General features: G+C 41.0%; 1 protein-coding gene across 2 annotated transcripts in view; it reads left to right on the top strand.

The window, feature by feature from the left end:
* FGD6 (FYVE, RhoGEF and PH domain containing 6) overlaps nt 1-15,392 on the top strand; it is a 172,726-nt gene extending 157,334 nt beyond the window's left edge. The window contains exons 18-21 of one of the 2 annotated variants that reach the window (XM_069764725.1): nt 7,415-7,539; nt 8,520-8,648; nt 11,925-12,073; nt 15,066-15,248. In XM_069764725.1, coding sequence (XP_069620826.1) covers nt 7,415-7,539; nt 8,520-8,648; nt 11,925-12,073; nt 15,066-15,102 — 440 coding nt within the window. In that variant the 3' untranslated portion in view covers nt 15,103-15,248. Of the gene's footprint in view, nt 1-7,414; nt 7,540-8,519; nt 8,649-11,924; nt 12,074-15,065 lie in introns of both variants that reach the window. The other variant, XM_069764724.1, reaches the window with a different exon arrangement.
* Nucleotides 15,393-15,624: the final 232 nt, after the last annotated feature.

Consider the following 15,624-nt stretch of genomic DNA (forward strand, 5'->3'; position numbering starts at 1 on the left):
TTTAAATGAGCAAATATAAAAAAGCCATTACTGAATGTGTTATCCATAAGTGATTAAGTTGCACCTTCTCCTCAACTGTCATATTAAATTACTTGATTTCTTCCTCTGCATTTTCACTAACTATCTCTCCAAAAACACATGGCCAACTTTTCTACAAATGTTACATTATATTACTAAGGAATAGGACTGTCATGCATTTTGCTACTGGGATTCAAGCAAGATCTTTGTAATCAAAAAAATCAGGCCATGTTCACACCTTGCATTTAAATGATGCTATTTATGCCTAAAGGTACCTTTACACATAACGATTTTGTTAACGATATAGTTGCAACGTCACGCTTTTTGTGACGTAGCAACGATCCCGCTAACGATCTCGTTATGTGTGACAGCGACCAACGATCAGGCCCCTGCTGGGAGATCATTGGTCGTGGGGAATGATCAGGACCTTTTTTTGGTCGCTGATCACCCGCTGTCATCGCTGGATCGGCGTATGTGACGCCGATCCAGCGATGTGTTCACTTGTAACCATGGTAAATATCGGGTTACTAAGCGCAGGGATGCGCTTAGTAACCCGATATTTATCCTGGTTACCATTGTAAAAGTTAAAAAAAAAAAAAAAAAAAAAAAAAAAAAAAACACTACATACTCACATTCTGATGTCTGTCACGTCCCCCGCCGTCAGCTTCCCTGCACTGACTGTCAGCGCTGGCCGTAAAGCAGAGCACAGCGGTGACGTCACCACTGTGTTCTGCTTTATGGCCGGCGCTGACACAGTCAGTGCGGGAAGCTGACGGCGGGGGATGTGACAGACATCAGAATGTGAGTATGTAGTGTTTTTTTTTTTTTTTTTTTTTTACCTTTTACAATGGTAACCAGGGTAAATATCGGGTTACTAAGCGCGGCCCTGCACTTAGTAACCCGATTTTTATTACACCAATAAATATCCTCAAATATAGGAGGATCCCTTCAAACTTCAATATAAACAACAAAAAAAGAGAGAACAAAGAAGGACTGCCAATCCAATGTATAAAGCTATATAAACAGCAAATTTTATTAATACATATAATACATACAAAAAAGTACAGAAATATGGATACTCGGCAGATGGGACAGTACACAGACCAATATGTGCACGGAACACCGATGCCACAATGTATATATAGAGACTGACGTCAGCAGTATATATCAATCATAATAGTTGCTCCCTATAGAGCATAGGAGGTATATCTAAATGATGGAAAAATTTCTAAAAAAACACCTACCTATAGCTCAAATACATATACATAACCTGCTGACCACCAACTAATATAGTGCCACAGGTATAGCTAATAACAAATATGGCTATTGTGAAATACAAAGCAAACAAGCTGCCATAGTGCAAGAGAATTGCCTCAAAGCGTATAACTACACAAGACTATACCTGTAGACATGTTTCCACCTGTGGACATGGCGGCAAAAGTGCCCGTGCACAAAGATCCTCGACGCGCGTTTCGCTGTATACTACAGCTTCGTCGGGAGGTCGATGTTTACCCTGGTTACCCGGGTGCTGCAGGGGGACTTCGGCATCGTTGAAGACAGTTTCAACGATGCCGAAGTCGTTCCCCTGATAGTTGGTCGCTGGAGAGAGCTGTCTGTGTGACAGCTCCCCAGCGACCACACAACGACTTACCAACGATCACGGCCAGGTCGTATCGCTGGTCGTGATCGTTGGTAAGTCGTTTAGTGTAACGGTACCTTTAAAGATGTTCAATTAAAGGGAATCTGACAGCAGGATTTAACCCCCAAGCTATTTGTGTATACAGCTCTTTCAAAGACAAGTGGAAGAATAGTTACATAGCCAGTCTGTTCCTCCATTATTAACAAATCAGCCTTTGGATTGATATGCAAATGAGGCTGACTCCTCTGGCTTGACTGACACAGTGCTCTGTGACTTTTGGCCTGACACAGTGCTGTGTGACTTTTGGCAAAGACGTCTTCGTTTCCATAAGAGCTTGAATGCAAAGCTAAATGCAATGGCCATGGTTAACCTATACATGCTATGACCAAAAACTGCAAAAGCATGCAGTTTTATTATAAAGTCTGCAGTTTTGCAGATAAAACTCCAACCCCCACAAATGCATGTTTACACAGATAATACAGACCTGTATCCACCAAGTACAACTTAGGCCGGGTTCACACAAGCGTAGAGCATCGGATGCGATATGCTAATGACCCTCACTCCTGCTCTGCTGCGAGTGGGAGCCAAGTGTCAGTACTCTGTGCTCCGATCCTCCAGCATGACAGAATCGGCAGCACGGGTGCGGAGGAGACAGAGTAATTTCTCCATCTCTCCATCGCCTTCCTCTGTGTTTATCGGACTGCACTGGGCTGACATGCAAGTGCAGTGCGATGTTTCACTTGCACCCATAGAATTAGATGGGTGCGAATGAGCCGATTCTCACTGCCAATCGTAGCATGCTGCCATTGTTTTCTCAGGCCCAATCAGCATGAGAAAATAATTGCTGATTTGCTTGGCCCTATAGTATAACACGGGGCTGAGTGCTATCCAATAAAACATCGACCTGCACTAAGCCGTGTTACACGCTTGTGCCAGGCATAGTCCCCAATTTATCAAGCTGTTTTCATCAGTTTTTTGCTTAAACTTCGTCCGGCTGAGTAGGTACAATTGTAACTATTCCATTTTAAAATTGCAATAACTTTTTTTTTCGAAAAGCCGTAGAGGGCTGAAATTTCGTGACATCTCTGCAGTTTTGGTCCAGAATATATTGGCCAAATTTCAATAAAATATATATGAAGGTACAATTGTACCTCTGCAGCCTGTTAACGTTGTAAAATTATGCAGCCTGACGAAGGTTAAAACTGATTAGAAATGTTGACATTTTTTTGCGTAATTGTCACAAGCTCTCAGCATAAGTGTACGAGATCCGCATTCTGGCTCTCATAGACTTGCAATGAGTAGTGACTTCCGGCTTGCCCAACAAACACTGGAGGCATCCAGCAGGTGAAGATGGCATCTGGTAAGTGTGAAACTGGGTGCAGGGAACTTAGATTATTTGCACAACTCCAGGGGTAAAATAAAAGAAAAATCTAGAGTGATGCCTTAGGAGGCACATGCCTCTTAATGGACTTGGAGCATCTTACTCCTGCACACTTTCAGAATGCAGGCTAAATTGTCATTGGCTTCATCACACTATATCATTACCAACATTTACACATTTTGGCCTCGATTTATCAAGACAGGCATTTTGCACACCAGTCTGGATGAATCTGGGCCAAAATGTGTTGGCAATGGTAAAATGTGATAAAACCATTTACAATCTAGCATGCATTCTGGTAAAGCCACATGTTGCAAATCCAGTGTGTCTTCAATGCAGTTTTACTGTAGATGGCTGTGGTGTTACATTTTCATGATTTTTTATGAGTAAACCATTGTAAAAGCTCTTCAGGCAAATAAACTCGTGATTTTGTGGCACCTCAACTGTGATATTGTACTTTACCCAGAAAGATTCCTTCATTTGCACAAGGTTGATGATATAATGGTAGCATGATAACGATGATGGAAAAGTGCTCCTCTTGGAAAACGGGGCTATTTTGCTATGCTGGAGACCATTTTTCTGCCCCATTTTAGTCATTTGTAATTGGACGTTAATGTGATATCTAGATAGCTACTTATCTGAACGTACATAGAGCTGAGGGATGGAATGATCAGATTATGTAAACCCAAAGAGTTGTGATGGTAACGTTTTCATTTCCTCATGTATGCAATTCTTGTAGAACACTGATCTAATTACGGTCACTTGCTACCATCTAACGGCCAGAAGAGCTAGTGAAAGGCTGGCAGTTTAGTGTCCGTTCCCATCATCTGCTGTCAATAGGATTGCATGTCATGTAACTGGCAGTTGGTAGATTTTGGATTATCACATGGTGCAGGCCTGAATAAGCTGAAAACTGCGCTTCATGTGGCTAGCAGAGTTTTCAGCCACATTATTGCCAAAGCATGTCCCACGTCATACTCTCATATTTTGGCTAGTATAGTGTATTTGTAAGCAAAACATGGAGGAGGTAGAATTCTTTTTATTACTTTTTTTTCTCTGTAGATATCAAGTGTTACAATAAATGCTGCAGGTTTTTCCTTTTCAAATGATAAAATCTCCAACAATATCTGCTGCGCAAACTGACTTTCTACAGATTTCAAATCCACTGTGGAAAATCCACAAGCACTATAATGTTAACATGTTCCATATTACTGTGTAGTCATTAGTTATGATCCTGGTTCAGAATTCACACTACTCAAAAAAATAAAGGGAACACTTAAACAACACAATGGAACTCTTAGTCAATCACACTTCTGTGAAATCAACCTGTCCAGTTATGAAGCAACATCGATTGTGAATCGATTTCTCCTGCTGTTGTGCAAATGGAACAGACAACAGGTAGAAATGATGGACAATTAGCAAGACAACCTTTATAAAGGAAGAGTTCTGCAGGGGGAGACCACATGCGATTTCTCTGTTCTTATCCTTTTTGGCTGTTGCTTTGGTCACTTTTGCATTTTGTTATTGCTTTCACTCAGATGTTGCTAAGGTAGTGCAGCTCATCCAGGATGGCACATCAGTGCTAGCTGTGGCAAGAAGGGTAGCTGTGTCTGTCAGCACAGTGTCCATGGCATGGAGCAGATGCCAGCAGACAGGCCAGTACACCAGGGACGTGGAGGGGTCCGTAGGAGGGCAACAACCCAGCAGCAAGATTGCAAGCTCCTCCTTTCTGCAAGGAGGAGCAGTGCCAGAGCCCTGCAAAATGACCTCCAGCAGGCCACTAACATCCAAGTACCTGCTCAGACTGTCAGAAACAGACTCCATGAGGGTGGCATGAGAGCCCGACATCCACAAGTAGCTGTTGTGCTTACAGTCCAACACCGTGCAGGGTGATTGGCATTTGCCAGAGAGTACCAAGATTGGCAGATTTAACATTAGTGCCCTGTGCTCTTCACGGATGAGAGCGGGTTCACACTGATCATGTGACAGAGTCTGAAGACACCATGGAGAATGTTCTTTTACCTGCAACATCCTCCAGCATGACTGCTTTGGCAGTGGGTCAGTAATGGTGTGGGGAGGTATTTCTTTGGAAGGCCACACAGCCCTCCATGTGCTCGCCAGAGATACTCTGACTGCTATTAGGTTTCTGAGATGAAGGGCAGACACATTGTGCGACCATACGCAGGTGCAGTGGGCCCTGGATTCCTTCTGATGTATGACCATGCCAAGCCTCATGTGGCTGAAGTGTATCAGCAGTTCCTGCATGATGAAGGCATTGATGCTATGGACTGGCCTGCCTGTTTCCGAGACCTGAATCCAATCGAGCACATCTGGGATATCAGGTCTCTATCCATCCACCAATGCTACATTGCGCCACAGACTGTCCAGGAGTCGACTGGTGTTTTAAACCAGGTCTGGGAGGAGATTACTCAGGAGAACATCTTCCGCCTCATCAGGACCATGCCCAGATGTTCTAGGGAGGTCATACAGGCATGTAGAGGCCACACACTGAGCATTATTTCCTTGTCTTGCGGTATTTCCACTGAAGTTGGATCAGCCTGTAATTTGATTTTCAACTTTGATTTTGAGTATCATTCCAAATCCAGACCTCCATGGGATAGTAATTTTGATTTAAATTGATAATTTTTATGTTTTATTGTTCGCAACACATTTTACTATGAAATGAATAAAGATTTGCAACTTGAATATTTCATTCAGTGATATTTTGGATGTGGTATTTTAGTGTTCCATTTATTTTTTTTGAGCAGTCTATTTTCCATGGCACTCACCAGATATCCATTTAATTGCATTTATTCATAAATTGCAGGACACTGGGGAATGGTAGTATTCAAAGACAACCTATGGCCATTTTATGTGTAAAACACTTTCTCAAGCTCAAAATAGCCATAGGTCATCTTAGAATACTACTTTTTTGTATTTTACAACTTTTGAATAGATGCAATTAAATGAATATCTGGTTTGTGCTGTGGGAAGTAGATTCTGAAGATTCAGAACTATATAAATCCTACATTGTTATAGAATAGGTGCATCTCACAAAATTAGAATATCATCAAAAAGTTAATTTATTTCAGTCCTTTGGTTTCGGGAGCCATGTTATCTGCTGCTGTAGGTCCACTATGTTTTGTCAAGACCAAAGTCAGGGCAGTCGTCTACCAGGAAATTTTAGAGCACTTCATGATTCCCGTTGCCGACAAGCTTTTTGTAGATGGAAATTTAATTCTCCAACAGGATTTGACACCTGTCCACACTGCCAAAAGTACCAATACCTGGATTAAAAACAACAGTATCACTGTGCTTGATTGGCCAGCAAACTCACCTGATCTTAACCCCATAGATAATGTATGGAGTATTTTCAAGAGGAAGATGAGACACCAGACCCAACAATGCAGACAAGCTGAAGGCTGCTATCAAAGCAACCTGGGCTTCCATAACACCTCAGCAGTGCCACAGGCTGATCGCCTCCATGCCACACCGCATTGATGCAGTAACTGATGCAAAAAGAGCCTCGACCAAGTATTGAGTGCAGTCACTGAACATACATTTCAGTAGGCCAACATTTCGGATGTTAAAATAATTTTTTCAAGCTGGTGCTATAAAGTATTCTAATTTACTGGGATAATGGCTTTTGGGTTTTCATTGGCTGTAAGCCGTAATCATCAACATTAACAGAAATAAACACTTGAAATAGATCAATCTATTTGTTATTACTATCTAATACGAGTTTCGCTTTTTGTGTTGAAGAACTGAAATAAACTAACTTACTTTTTGATGAAATTCTAATTTTGTGAGATGCACCTGTATATCCTGTATTCCATCTGTTGGTGAGTATTTATTTACACATCATGGTCATCTGTCCATTTTTTAAATTCTTTTTTTTTATTGCAGGTTTTTTCCTAAACTAGAAATCCCCACCCTCCACCAAAACATAGGCCTATTGTTAATCAAGACCGACATGAACAACATCGGTATTGATGAGGAGGAATGGTGGAATCAGATGCTCCTGATTCATTAAGAGGCGCATTCCTTTTAATGAATCTGGTTCATCTGCAAAGTGGCATTGTCATGATCTGGCCACAAACCGCCATGACCCCATGGCGCCTCAGCTATGCCCATGTTTGTAGAGCTTTGGCAAAGCTGGCATAAAAATGCCAAACGTCACGGAGTTGCTCAAAAACTTTGCAACTTTTCAAAGCGATTTACAACAGCGTTCTGGCTTATTCTTTTTGAAGTATTGGGGCCATAGTGTTTCAGAAACAATTTTGTAAAATTCTGGGCAGATATCTCAAAATATGAAACCTTTACAACTTGCTGCAATACATCTGTGGAGTTTTATCTTGTACTTTTTTTTTTCTACATAGATAGCCAATACACGGCAAAGACAGGCTCACCTGCAAACCACAAGTCCCCTTCTAGTGCCCTTTCATCGGTGCTCCATAGTATTCCATCAGGAAGAAAGCAGAAGAAAATCCCTGCAGCTCTTAAAGTAAGTTTTTTACTTTACAGTCTGGTTTGTACAGCCCTTAGGGCATTCGAAAAACATTAATTCACAATTAGTGTTATTAATGGGGTTAGAGCAAATTTCCTTTTAGCAAAATCGTCTATTTACAGAGGGTCTTGAGAGTTATGATAACCAATGAGCCAAGCCCTTGTAGTAATATGCAAGTGCACAAGGGAACATTCTTTATTGGTCCATGAGCAGGCTATTTTCCAACAATCATTTGATGGCCTCAAATACTTCAGACTGATTACATCAGCCATTATTGGATTTTTATCGACCGATCATGCAGCCAGTGCTGAGTCAACCTGAAAAATTCAACATGTCAGGCTCGTGGTTTAAACAAATTTGGACGCTAGTCCCTCATTTCACAGTAACATAACCTTAAACGGCTATATCTGTTGACGTTCTGATACATATTTTCAATGGGGAAAGTGGAGTAAGCTGCTGTAAGTTATCTGTGGGGGTGGCTTTTTTCCAACAAATGGATTGGGCTGTGTAATTCAACATGTCCGATTGTGGAAAAGTTGGGATATAGATTTAAATGGTTCAAGGGTTTGGCTGACACACACCATATGCATAAGTTTGTGACAGGATCTCAAGGAAATGACAAAACAACCCGCAGCCACCGTACTTCTAGAAGAAATTAGTATATTAATACCAGTAGTGGAGACTGGCTTTTTTCATTTCTTCACATTTCATGCAAAGTACTTCAAAACCTGAAAGATTTCTGTTTAATATCCTGCGTTCACTGAAGTTTACACTATAATCTCAGCCATTTTACTTAAATGAAGAAAGATTGTAGTGAAAATCAGAAGTGCGTGTGTGCGTCTTAATAAGGTACGTAGACAGTAAAACTGGAATTTTAACTGGACAATTTTCCAGTAACTACCTCATAGTAAGCCAAAATTCTGTATGTAATCTGTAACGCAAAAGGTCTGGTCTAACGCTAGTATACATATCCTCAGGTGTCAGCCAGCACAGAAGATTCCACCATGAGTGGCTACTTACATAGATCAAAAGGCAGCAAAAAGCCTTGGAAACAACTGTGGTTTGTCGTAAAGAACAAAGTCTTATACACCTATGCTGCTAGCGAGGTAAGATGGGAGTTTCTTTTCATGCATACTTTTTTGTCACCACTGACTTAAAAGAACCAGCCATTTGTACATTATTCAATATGCATTGGAGTGCTCAAAATATTGCTTTTAATGTAATATGCAGATTTTTTTTTTTTTTTTATATAGCAAGTGACTGTACATACGGTGTAGGATCTAACTGTAGGATTTATTTCTGAAGAGACTTCTTTTACTTGTATCCATGTTTGTATATTTTCTAAGGTGATCTTTATTAAGCCGCATCATTTTTTCTGCATTTTATACTGATCAATGTACACTATTGTGCAAAAGTTTTAGGCGTGTGTGATAAAATGCTGCAAAAGTTAGAATGGTTTAAAACAAATAGCAGTGATAATAGTTTATTTTTAACAATTAGCAAAATTAATGAAAAGAAAAATGTAAATTAAACCAGTATTTTTTGTGACCAACCTTTTGCCTTCAAAACGGCATCAATTGTTCTTGATATTGCACACAGTTTTTGAATGAACTTGGCAGGGAGGCTGTTTCAGATATACTGGAGAACTAACCACAGATGTTCTCTGGATATAGGCTTGTCCAAATACTTTTGTCTCTTCATCTAAACCCACACTGACTTAATCATGTTGAGATCAAGACTCTGTTGGGACTTCCATTGAAGGAGAACTCCCCACCTCTCATGGCAGCCTGTTCCACTCATTGACCACCCTAACTGTCAAAAAGCTTTTTCTAATATCTAATCTGTATCTTCTCCCTTTCATTTTCATTCCATTGCTGCTTTGTTTTTTCATGTGCAAGTGAGAATTTAGGATGATCCCTCTACACTGTGACATTCCTTCAGATATTTGTAGACCGCTATTAAGTCTCCTGTTAAAGTTCTTTTTGGCAAGCTAAATACTCCCAGATTCTTTAACCTTTCCTCGTAGAACATACTTTGCAGTCCGCTTACTATCCTGGTAGCTCTTCTGTGAACTTGCTCCAGTTTTTCAATGTCTTTTGTGGTGCTAAGAACTGAACACAATATTCCAGATGCAGCCTGACCAAGGAGGAGTAGAGGGGGATAATTACTTCACGTGATCTAGACCCTATGCTTCTTTTAATACGTCCTAGAACTGTGTTTGCCTTTTTGCTGCTGCCTCACACTGTTGACTCATGTGCAACCTGTGATCTATTAGTATACCCAGATTTTTTTCATACGTGCTGTTGCTTGGTTCTATTCAACCTATTCTGTAGATGTAATTTTTGTTTTTCTTGCCCAGGTATAGAATCTTGCATTTCTCCCTGTTACTGTAAATAAATATATACTAGAGTGTAAGCTGAGTTTTTCAGCACATTTTTTTGTGCTGAAAACGCCCCCCTCGGCTTATACTTGAGTGAGGTGTCCAGAAGATAAAGGAAGAGCGGCAGTGGTGGAGCAGCAGGTCACAGAAGGCAGGAGCCGGCTGCTGCGGCTAACTACTATGCCCACTGCTAAAGAGAAATGAATATTCACTGCACTGGCAATGAATATTTATTTCTCTGTAATAGTGTGCACGGTGTCAGCCGCAGCAGCCGGCTCCTGCAGCTGCCGGGCGGTCACGTGTGTCGCTACTTAAGAGAAATTAATTTTCACCTCTCCACTCACATAGGCGTGGAGAGAGGTGAACATTAATTTCTGTTATGTAGTGGCACACGTGACCAACCAGCATCTGACACTGTGCACGCTACTTAATACTCACTCCCCACGCGCATAGTTCTGGCGTGGGGAACGGTGAGTATTCCGGCAGCTGTGCTCTGCTTGTTAGCAGCACATTAGTAAAGATATTGGCCTGCACTCTGTCGTATGGTGATGTGCTGGTGTAACAGGCCAAATTACCCTTAGTCCACTCAATAAAAATTCACTGCGCACTCTGTATTTTTGTGGTGGTGCCAAAAAATATTTATTTGCAGTTTGTGGGAACAGAAAAAATAGAAATAGGTAAAGCACAGGAGAAAATTCTAAAGCGACTATACTTGAATGACGTTTCGACCTGTCCCAGGTCTTATTCAGTATGTCGTTGATAATTCCGTAGTCATGGAGATAGATGCAGTTTGTATGGGTCTATTTCCCTGAACAGGGTAGTGTGCAAAGTGAGCTGTATCGTCCCCAAGATGAGGAAAAATATGGCACTCTGCTTTAAATCACATTACTGGCGGCGCTCCCGCACCTTGTCTCGCGTCACCAGCAGCAGTAGGCTAGACAAGGTGCGGCCAGTAATGTGTGTGTATATGTGTGTGTGTGTATATGCTATGCAGCTATTCATTTGCCAACAGACTTCACATCCCTAATCCCTGTCTACAGATTGAATTCTGTCCCTGCTCCATGCAGATTGTATGTGATACAAGCAGCAAAACACACTATTAGCCCTTAGAAAGGGCTGTTACTATGATGGTTCAGCTTCAGCACCAGTATCAGCACTACAGACCTCTGATTCGTTATTATGTGCACGCATTTTTCTCTCCAATACGAAGTGTCACAGAGCTTTGCAATGGAGTCAGTGTGCCGAATTAGGCTGCGCATGTTCTTTTTTTAACCCCTAATGATGTCACATGGACAGCCAATCACAGTAATACCACAACCAAGATGGCTACGTCATTACGGTGACACGCAGGCAATCCCTGCATGCTTATTAGCGGTGTGACAGGCACCAAAATTGTAGGGCGGGGATTCGAGTTTTATATAGAGCACCACCCAGTACTTGCCAAGTAACGAGTACATCAGAGCACCGTGATACTGGAATGATAAGAGTACCACCGTGCACTTTTGCTCATCCCTAATTGCATGCTCTTTTCTGGTCAGCATGTTATTAATACTCTGAAACTGGGCAGACCACTGGTTTCAGCCATCTCCAGTGTAATTGCACTCGTACGATGCTGCAGAGGCAAAGCTGCTTCTGTTTGAAGTGTCACTCGCAGTTTGAACCAGCAGTGCAACTATGCCGCCGGTCTGAATTGTCAATTTATCCAGAGCGCACCGCTCTCTAACAAGCGGGAAGACGAGCGGCTAGGAGTAGTGTGCGCCAGAAGAATGAAAATGATAGACTTAACTATTACCATAGGTTGTCTAGGATGCAATATGTTCAGGAATTTAGATCATGTAGGGTTGATAGACCTGCCTGTTTATTTACATATGTTAGAGGCATCTGTTAATCTGCTTCTGTGTGCCAAGAAAAAGTAAGCTTTTACTCACTATCAAAGACAATGTGATCCAGAAAGTACACAGAATTCCCAGTCTAAAATGAAAATGTTCTTGCATAATTCTAGGACATTGCAGCATTGGAGAGCCAACCTCTTCTAGGATTCACGGTTCAAGTAGTAAATGAAGATGTCAGTGAAAGTAAAGTAATTAATCTGCTACATAAAAATACTTTATTTTATGCTTTCAAAGCTGATGATGTGCACACTACTGAGAGGTATGTTACCTTACTACATTCGTTTTATCCTTTAAGCCCAATTCAAACTTTTCAGTTTGATGTCGCATTTTTTTCAGAGGAAATGGGTTTAAAGAAAAAGGAAATAAAAAGTATAAATCTTTCAGTGATACTTTTATCTACTTTTGATTGCCTTTTAGCAGCCTTTTTATGTTTTTGGTGCACCATAAACACACAGTTTATCAGCATCTTAAATGTTGGGGATGTATTTTTCATTAAATTTCTGCACATTCACTTTGCTTGTACTTAATTAACACAGCAGATTTTCTGCACAAAAATTGCAGTGCAGCCATCTAGGAAAGTGGCCTAAGATCATTCTTGTAGCAAACCTGTGGCTGTGTTTGGTAATAACGCTTATGTTTCAGGAGCCATTCAATTTTTATAAAGATGTACATGATTATGTTTATATAGGACATAAATATGTGCAAATGGGAAAATATATGAATAATTTCGACTCGAACTGTATATTTAAAAGATTATGAGCAGTTCTCAAGGAGTCTGAAGACAGTTTAGAAGCACAGGTTTGCAGACATAGCTATTTGTACGTGTCTCTGAGCTTTTAGTATTGGAAGGAAAGAAAGGAATAGATAAATATTGCCTTGCATAGCACCAATCATCTCTATAATTTAGGTTTCACAAATATTAGGGCGTCAATGGAAAGTCACTTGTAATATACGGTATAGTATATTTGACTAGCATTCCAGTGGCAATCACCAGCTTTTTGACTGCTCCTGCATAGGAGATATAATAGTACTGGCTATAGACAGATTTGGATCTGTGGCTGAAGTTGCATTCTAGGATACTAAAAGTTTGCAAAAAGGCAGTGTAAGGGTTAAACAGGTTGTTTAATCACTAGATATTGTAAAAAAGTATCAGATGGAGAGAGTTCAATACCTGGCACCCACCAGATCAGCGGTTATCTCCAGTAGTGGCCGAATGTTAATGTATTGGAATGGAGATGTGTTGTGAAACTTGTTTCAATGTGTAGCAGCCGCTGCCGGGTACTGCAGAACAGCTCCTCTGCAAAAGAATACACAGCTCCGCATTGCAGCTTCTTTCAGTGTGTTGCCATTTGGTGTAAAGAGCCATTTGGTGGGGTGTGCTGAGTATAGGACCCAGACGGTCTGCTATTCATGGCCAATGTGAAGCTTCATTCAACATGTATTCTTTTGAATAGGAACTGTTCTACAGTGCCTGACATCAGCCACTAAAAAAAAATGAAGCTGTACGTTGCATCTCCATGCAATGTGATTCCATCCGATTGCCACCAGTGCTAATAGGATTGGTTATCAATATATGTAACCTTATCGTTCCCAAGTGTGTCAGGATGACTTGTTACTAAATATTTATGGTAATTGCACAGTTCATCAGATTTTGTCTCCAGCAGCTAATGCCAATGACCATACTACAGCTTCATGCAGGAGCTGTATACAGTATTTAGTGCTAAGGACAGGAGTTGACAATATCCCAGAATGGGAATTGATTTAGTTCACGCCACTAAGTATACAGGTAATCCATAAATCTGCTCTAATGCATAATTTATGAATGGGATTACACCTCAAGTTCACTCTGTGAAGTTTTTTGTTCAAAACAGAATTCCCAGATCTATGGCAGAAATTGATCCATCACTATACTCTCCATATATTTAAAGTAAACTTTACAGCTAATTCATGTTGCCAGAACCACGGGAAGCATGATTCAGAGTCTAGCTCTGTAATGTCAATTGGGTATGTTTATCTATGAAATGCAAATCAAATAATAAAGCTGAAAAGACAGAAAATGCAAATAGTGTCTTATCTAATAAATGAAATAAAACAATGTAGGTACGCTTACCTGATAGGGTTGTGACCGTCACAGCTCCTCTAAAAACATGTAAACTTCTGCTGGGCTACCAATAAAATGCCATGCAGAAAAAGAGGAATACGGTGGTTCAGAGTCCACGATGCCCAAGGTTCAAAGATATAGTCACACACAAGGTTAAAGCAGGAATGTGGTTCATCACGCGTTTCAAGGTTTCCAAACCACAATGATCCAACTACACCTTTGAACCTTGGGTATCGAGGACTCTGAACCATGTTATTCCTCTTTTTCTGCATTTCTCTGAAAGGCTGCAGCATTTCAGATAAAATATACTTTTAAACGCTGGCCAGGGACCATGTGATTCGGATGACTAGTCCAAGGTTTCTGTCACTTAAGTGGTGGCGAACAGGGTGAAAACACATCGGACCTGCCTTGGACTAGTCACTAATCTGCATCGTCCCTGGCTGGCTTTTAAAGGGAACCTGTCATCCCCCCCCCCCCCCCCCGCGCTGTAAGTTCAAAGGGCAGCACAACTGCACATGCCCGAAAAAAAAAAAAAAAAATGCGCAGGCGCCAGGGACACTAATGAAGGAAGAGGAGGCAGCGGCGGGCGCGCAGAGGCCATGAGTGAGAGCTGCGAGGCGTCTGGATTAGGGGGGGAAGGACCTGCCCCCAAGACAATTTCACAGGTATGAGGGACAAACTTCAAAAGCGATTATTGCAGCAGTGCCAGGGACCCGAACTAAAAGAGCCACCTTGTCAGACTGCAGCATTAGTGCTGCACAAGGTGGCTCTGTTAGTTACAAACGCCTGGGGGGGTGGCAGGTTCCCATTAAATGTATGTGTCCTCTGAAACACCACAGCGATTCAGAATAAAACATACCTGGCAGAAAAGACTGAACTTTATCCCCCCCACCCTGGAAGTGTACAGGTTTCAGTCACGGGGGTTGCCTTGGCGTGGGTACATTCACCACTCTGTGTATAGAGGGCGGCCACTGTAACTGTGCCCCTGCACTGAATGACAGCTGGCCCTAATGCTCATGTGCTGTACTAAGTTGTTGGTGATCTGCATAAAAGTACATTGATGGCAGTGTGGACCCATGATAACTCTGGTCCTATGGGAACATTCTACTTTATGACAGAGAGTGATCTCTTTTTGTTTCTTCTCCCATAGGTGGATTGAAGCCTTTCAAGAGGCAACAGTATTGTAAAATCAACATCATCTTGTGACAAGAACACTACAGCTATAATATTTTGGATTATTTTGTATGTTTTCACAATTCCTCTTATCCGTTTTTTACAGTCCTTTTACATCTTTGTATATTAGTCATTTGAACTTTGTGTACATATTATTTATTAATTCACGGATTTGATTCCATAGTACGTTTTCCAGTAGATCAGATACTTGTGAGACTGACATTTTGTACATATAGAAATATTTTATTAGACTGTCCTTGTTTTTATACATATTGTATTTTACATAAATGTTTGAAGAATGTAAGTGTACTTTTTATGTGTTTGTTACTGATGCCATCAAACACTGGGATAGTTTTAACATAATTAACCTCAAGTTAGGTTAAAAAAAAGCAGACCAACTTTGTTCTTCCACTTCTTTGGATTTCCTGGAACCAAAATGAATATCCGCATAAGGGCTATTGCATATGGCTGTATTTTCAGTCTGACTGTGATCTGTCAAAACATCAACTCTCACTCATACCAATGTTATTCTATGG

The sequence above is a fragment of the Ranitomeya imitator genome, chromosome 4, assembly GCF_032444005.1.
Source record: "Ranitomeya imitator isolate aRanImi1 chromosome 4, aRanImi1.pri, whole genome shotgun sequence".
Classification (NCBI taxonomy): domain Eukaryota; kingdom Metazoa; phylum Chordata; class Amphibia; order Anura; family Dendrobatidae; genus Ranitomeya; species Ranitomeya imitator.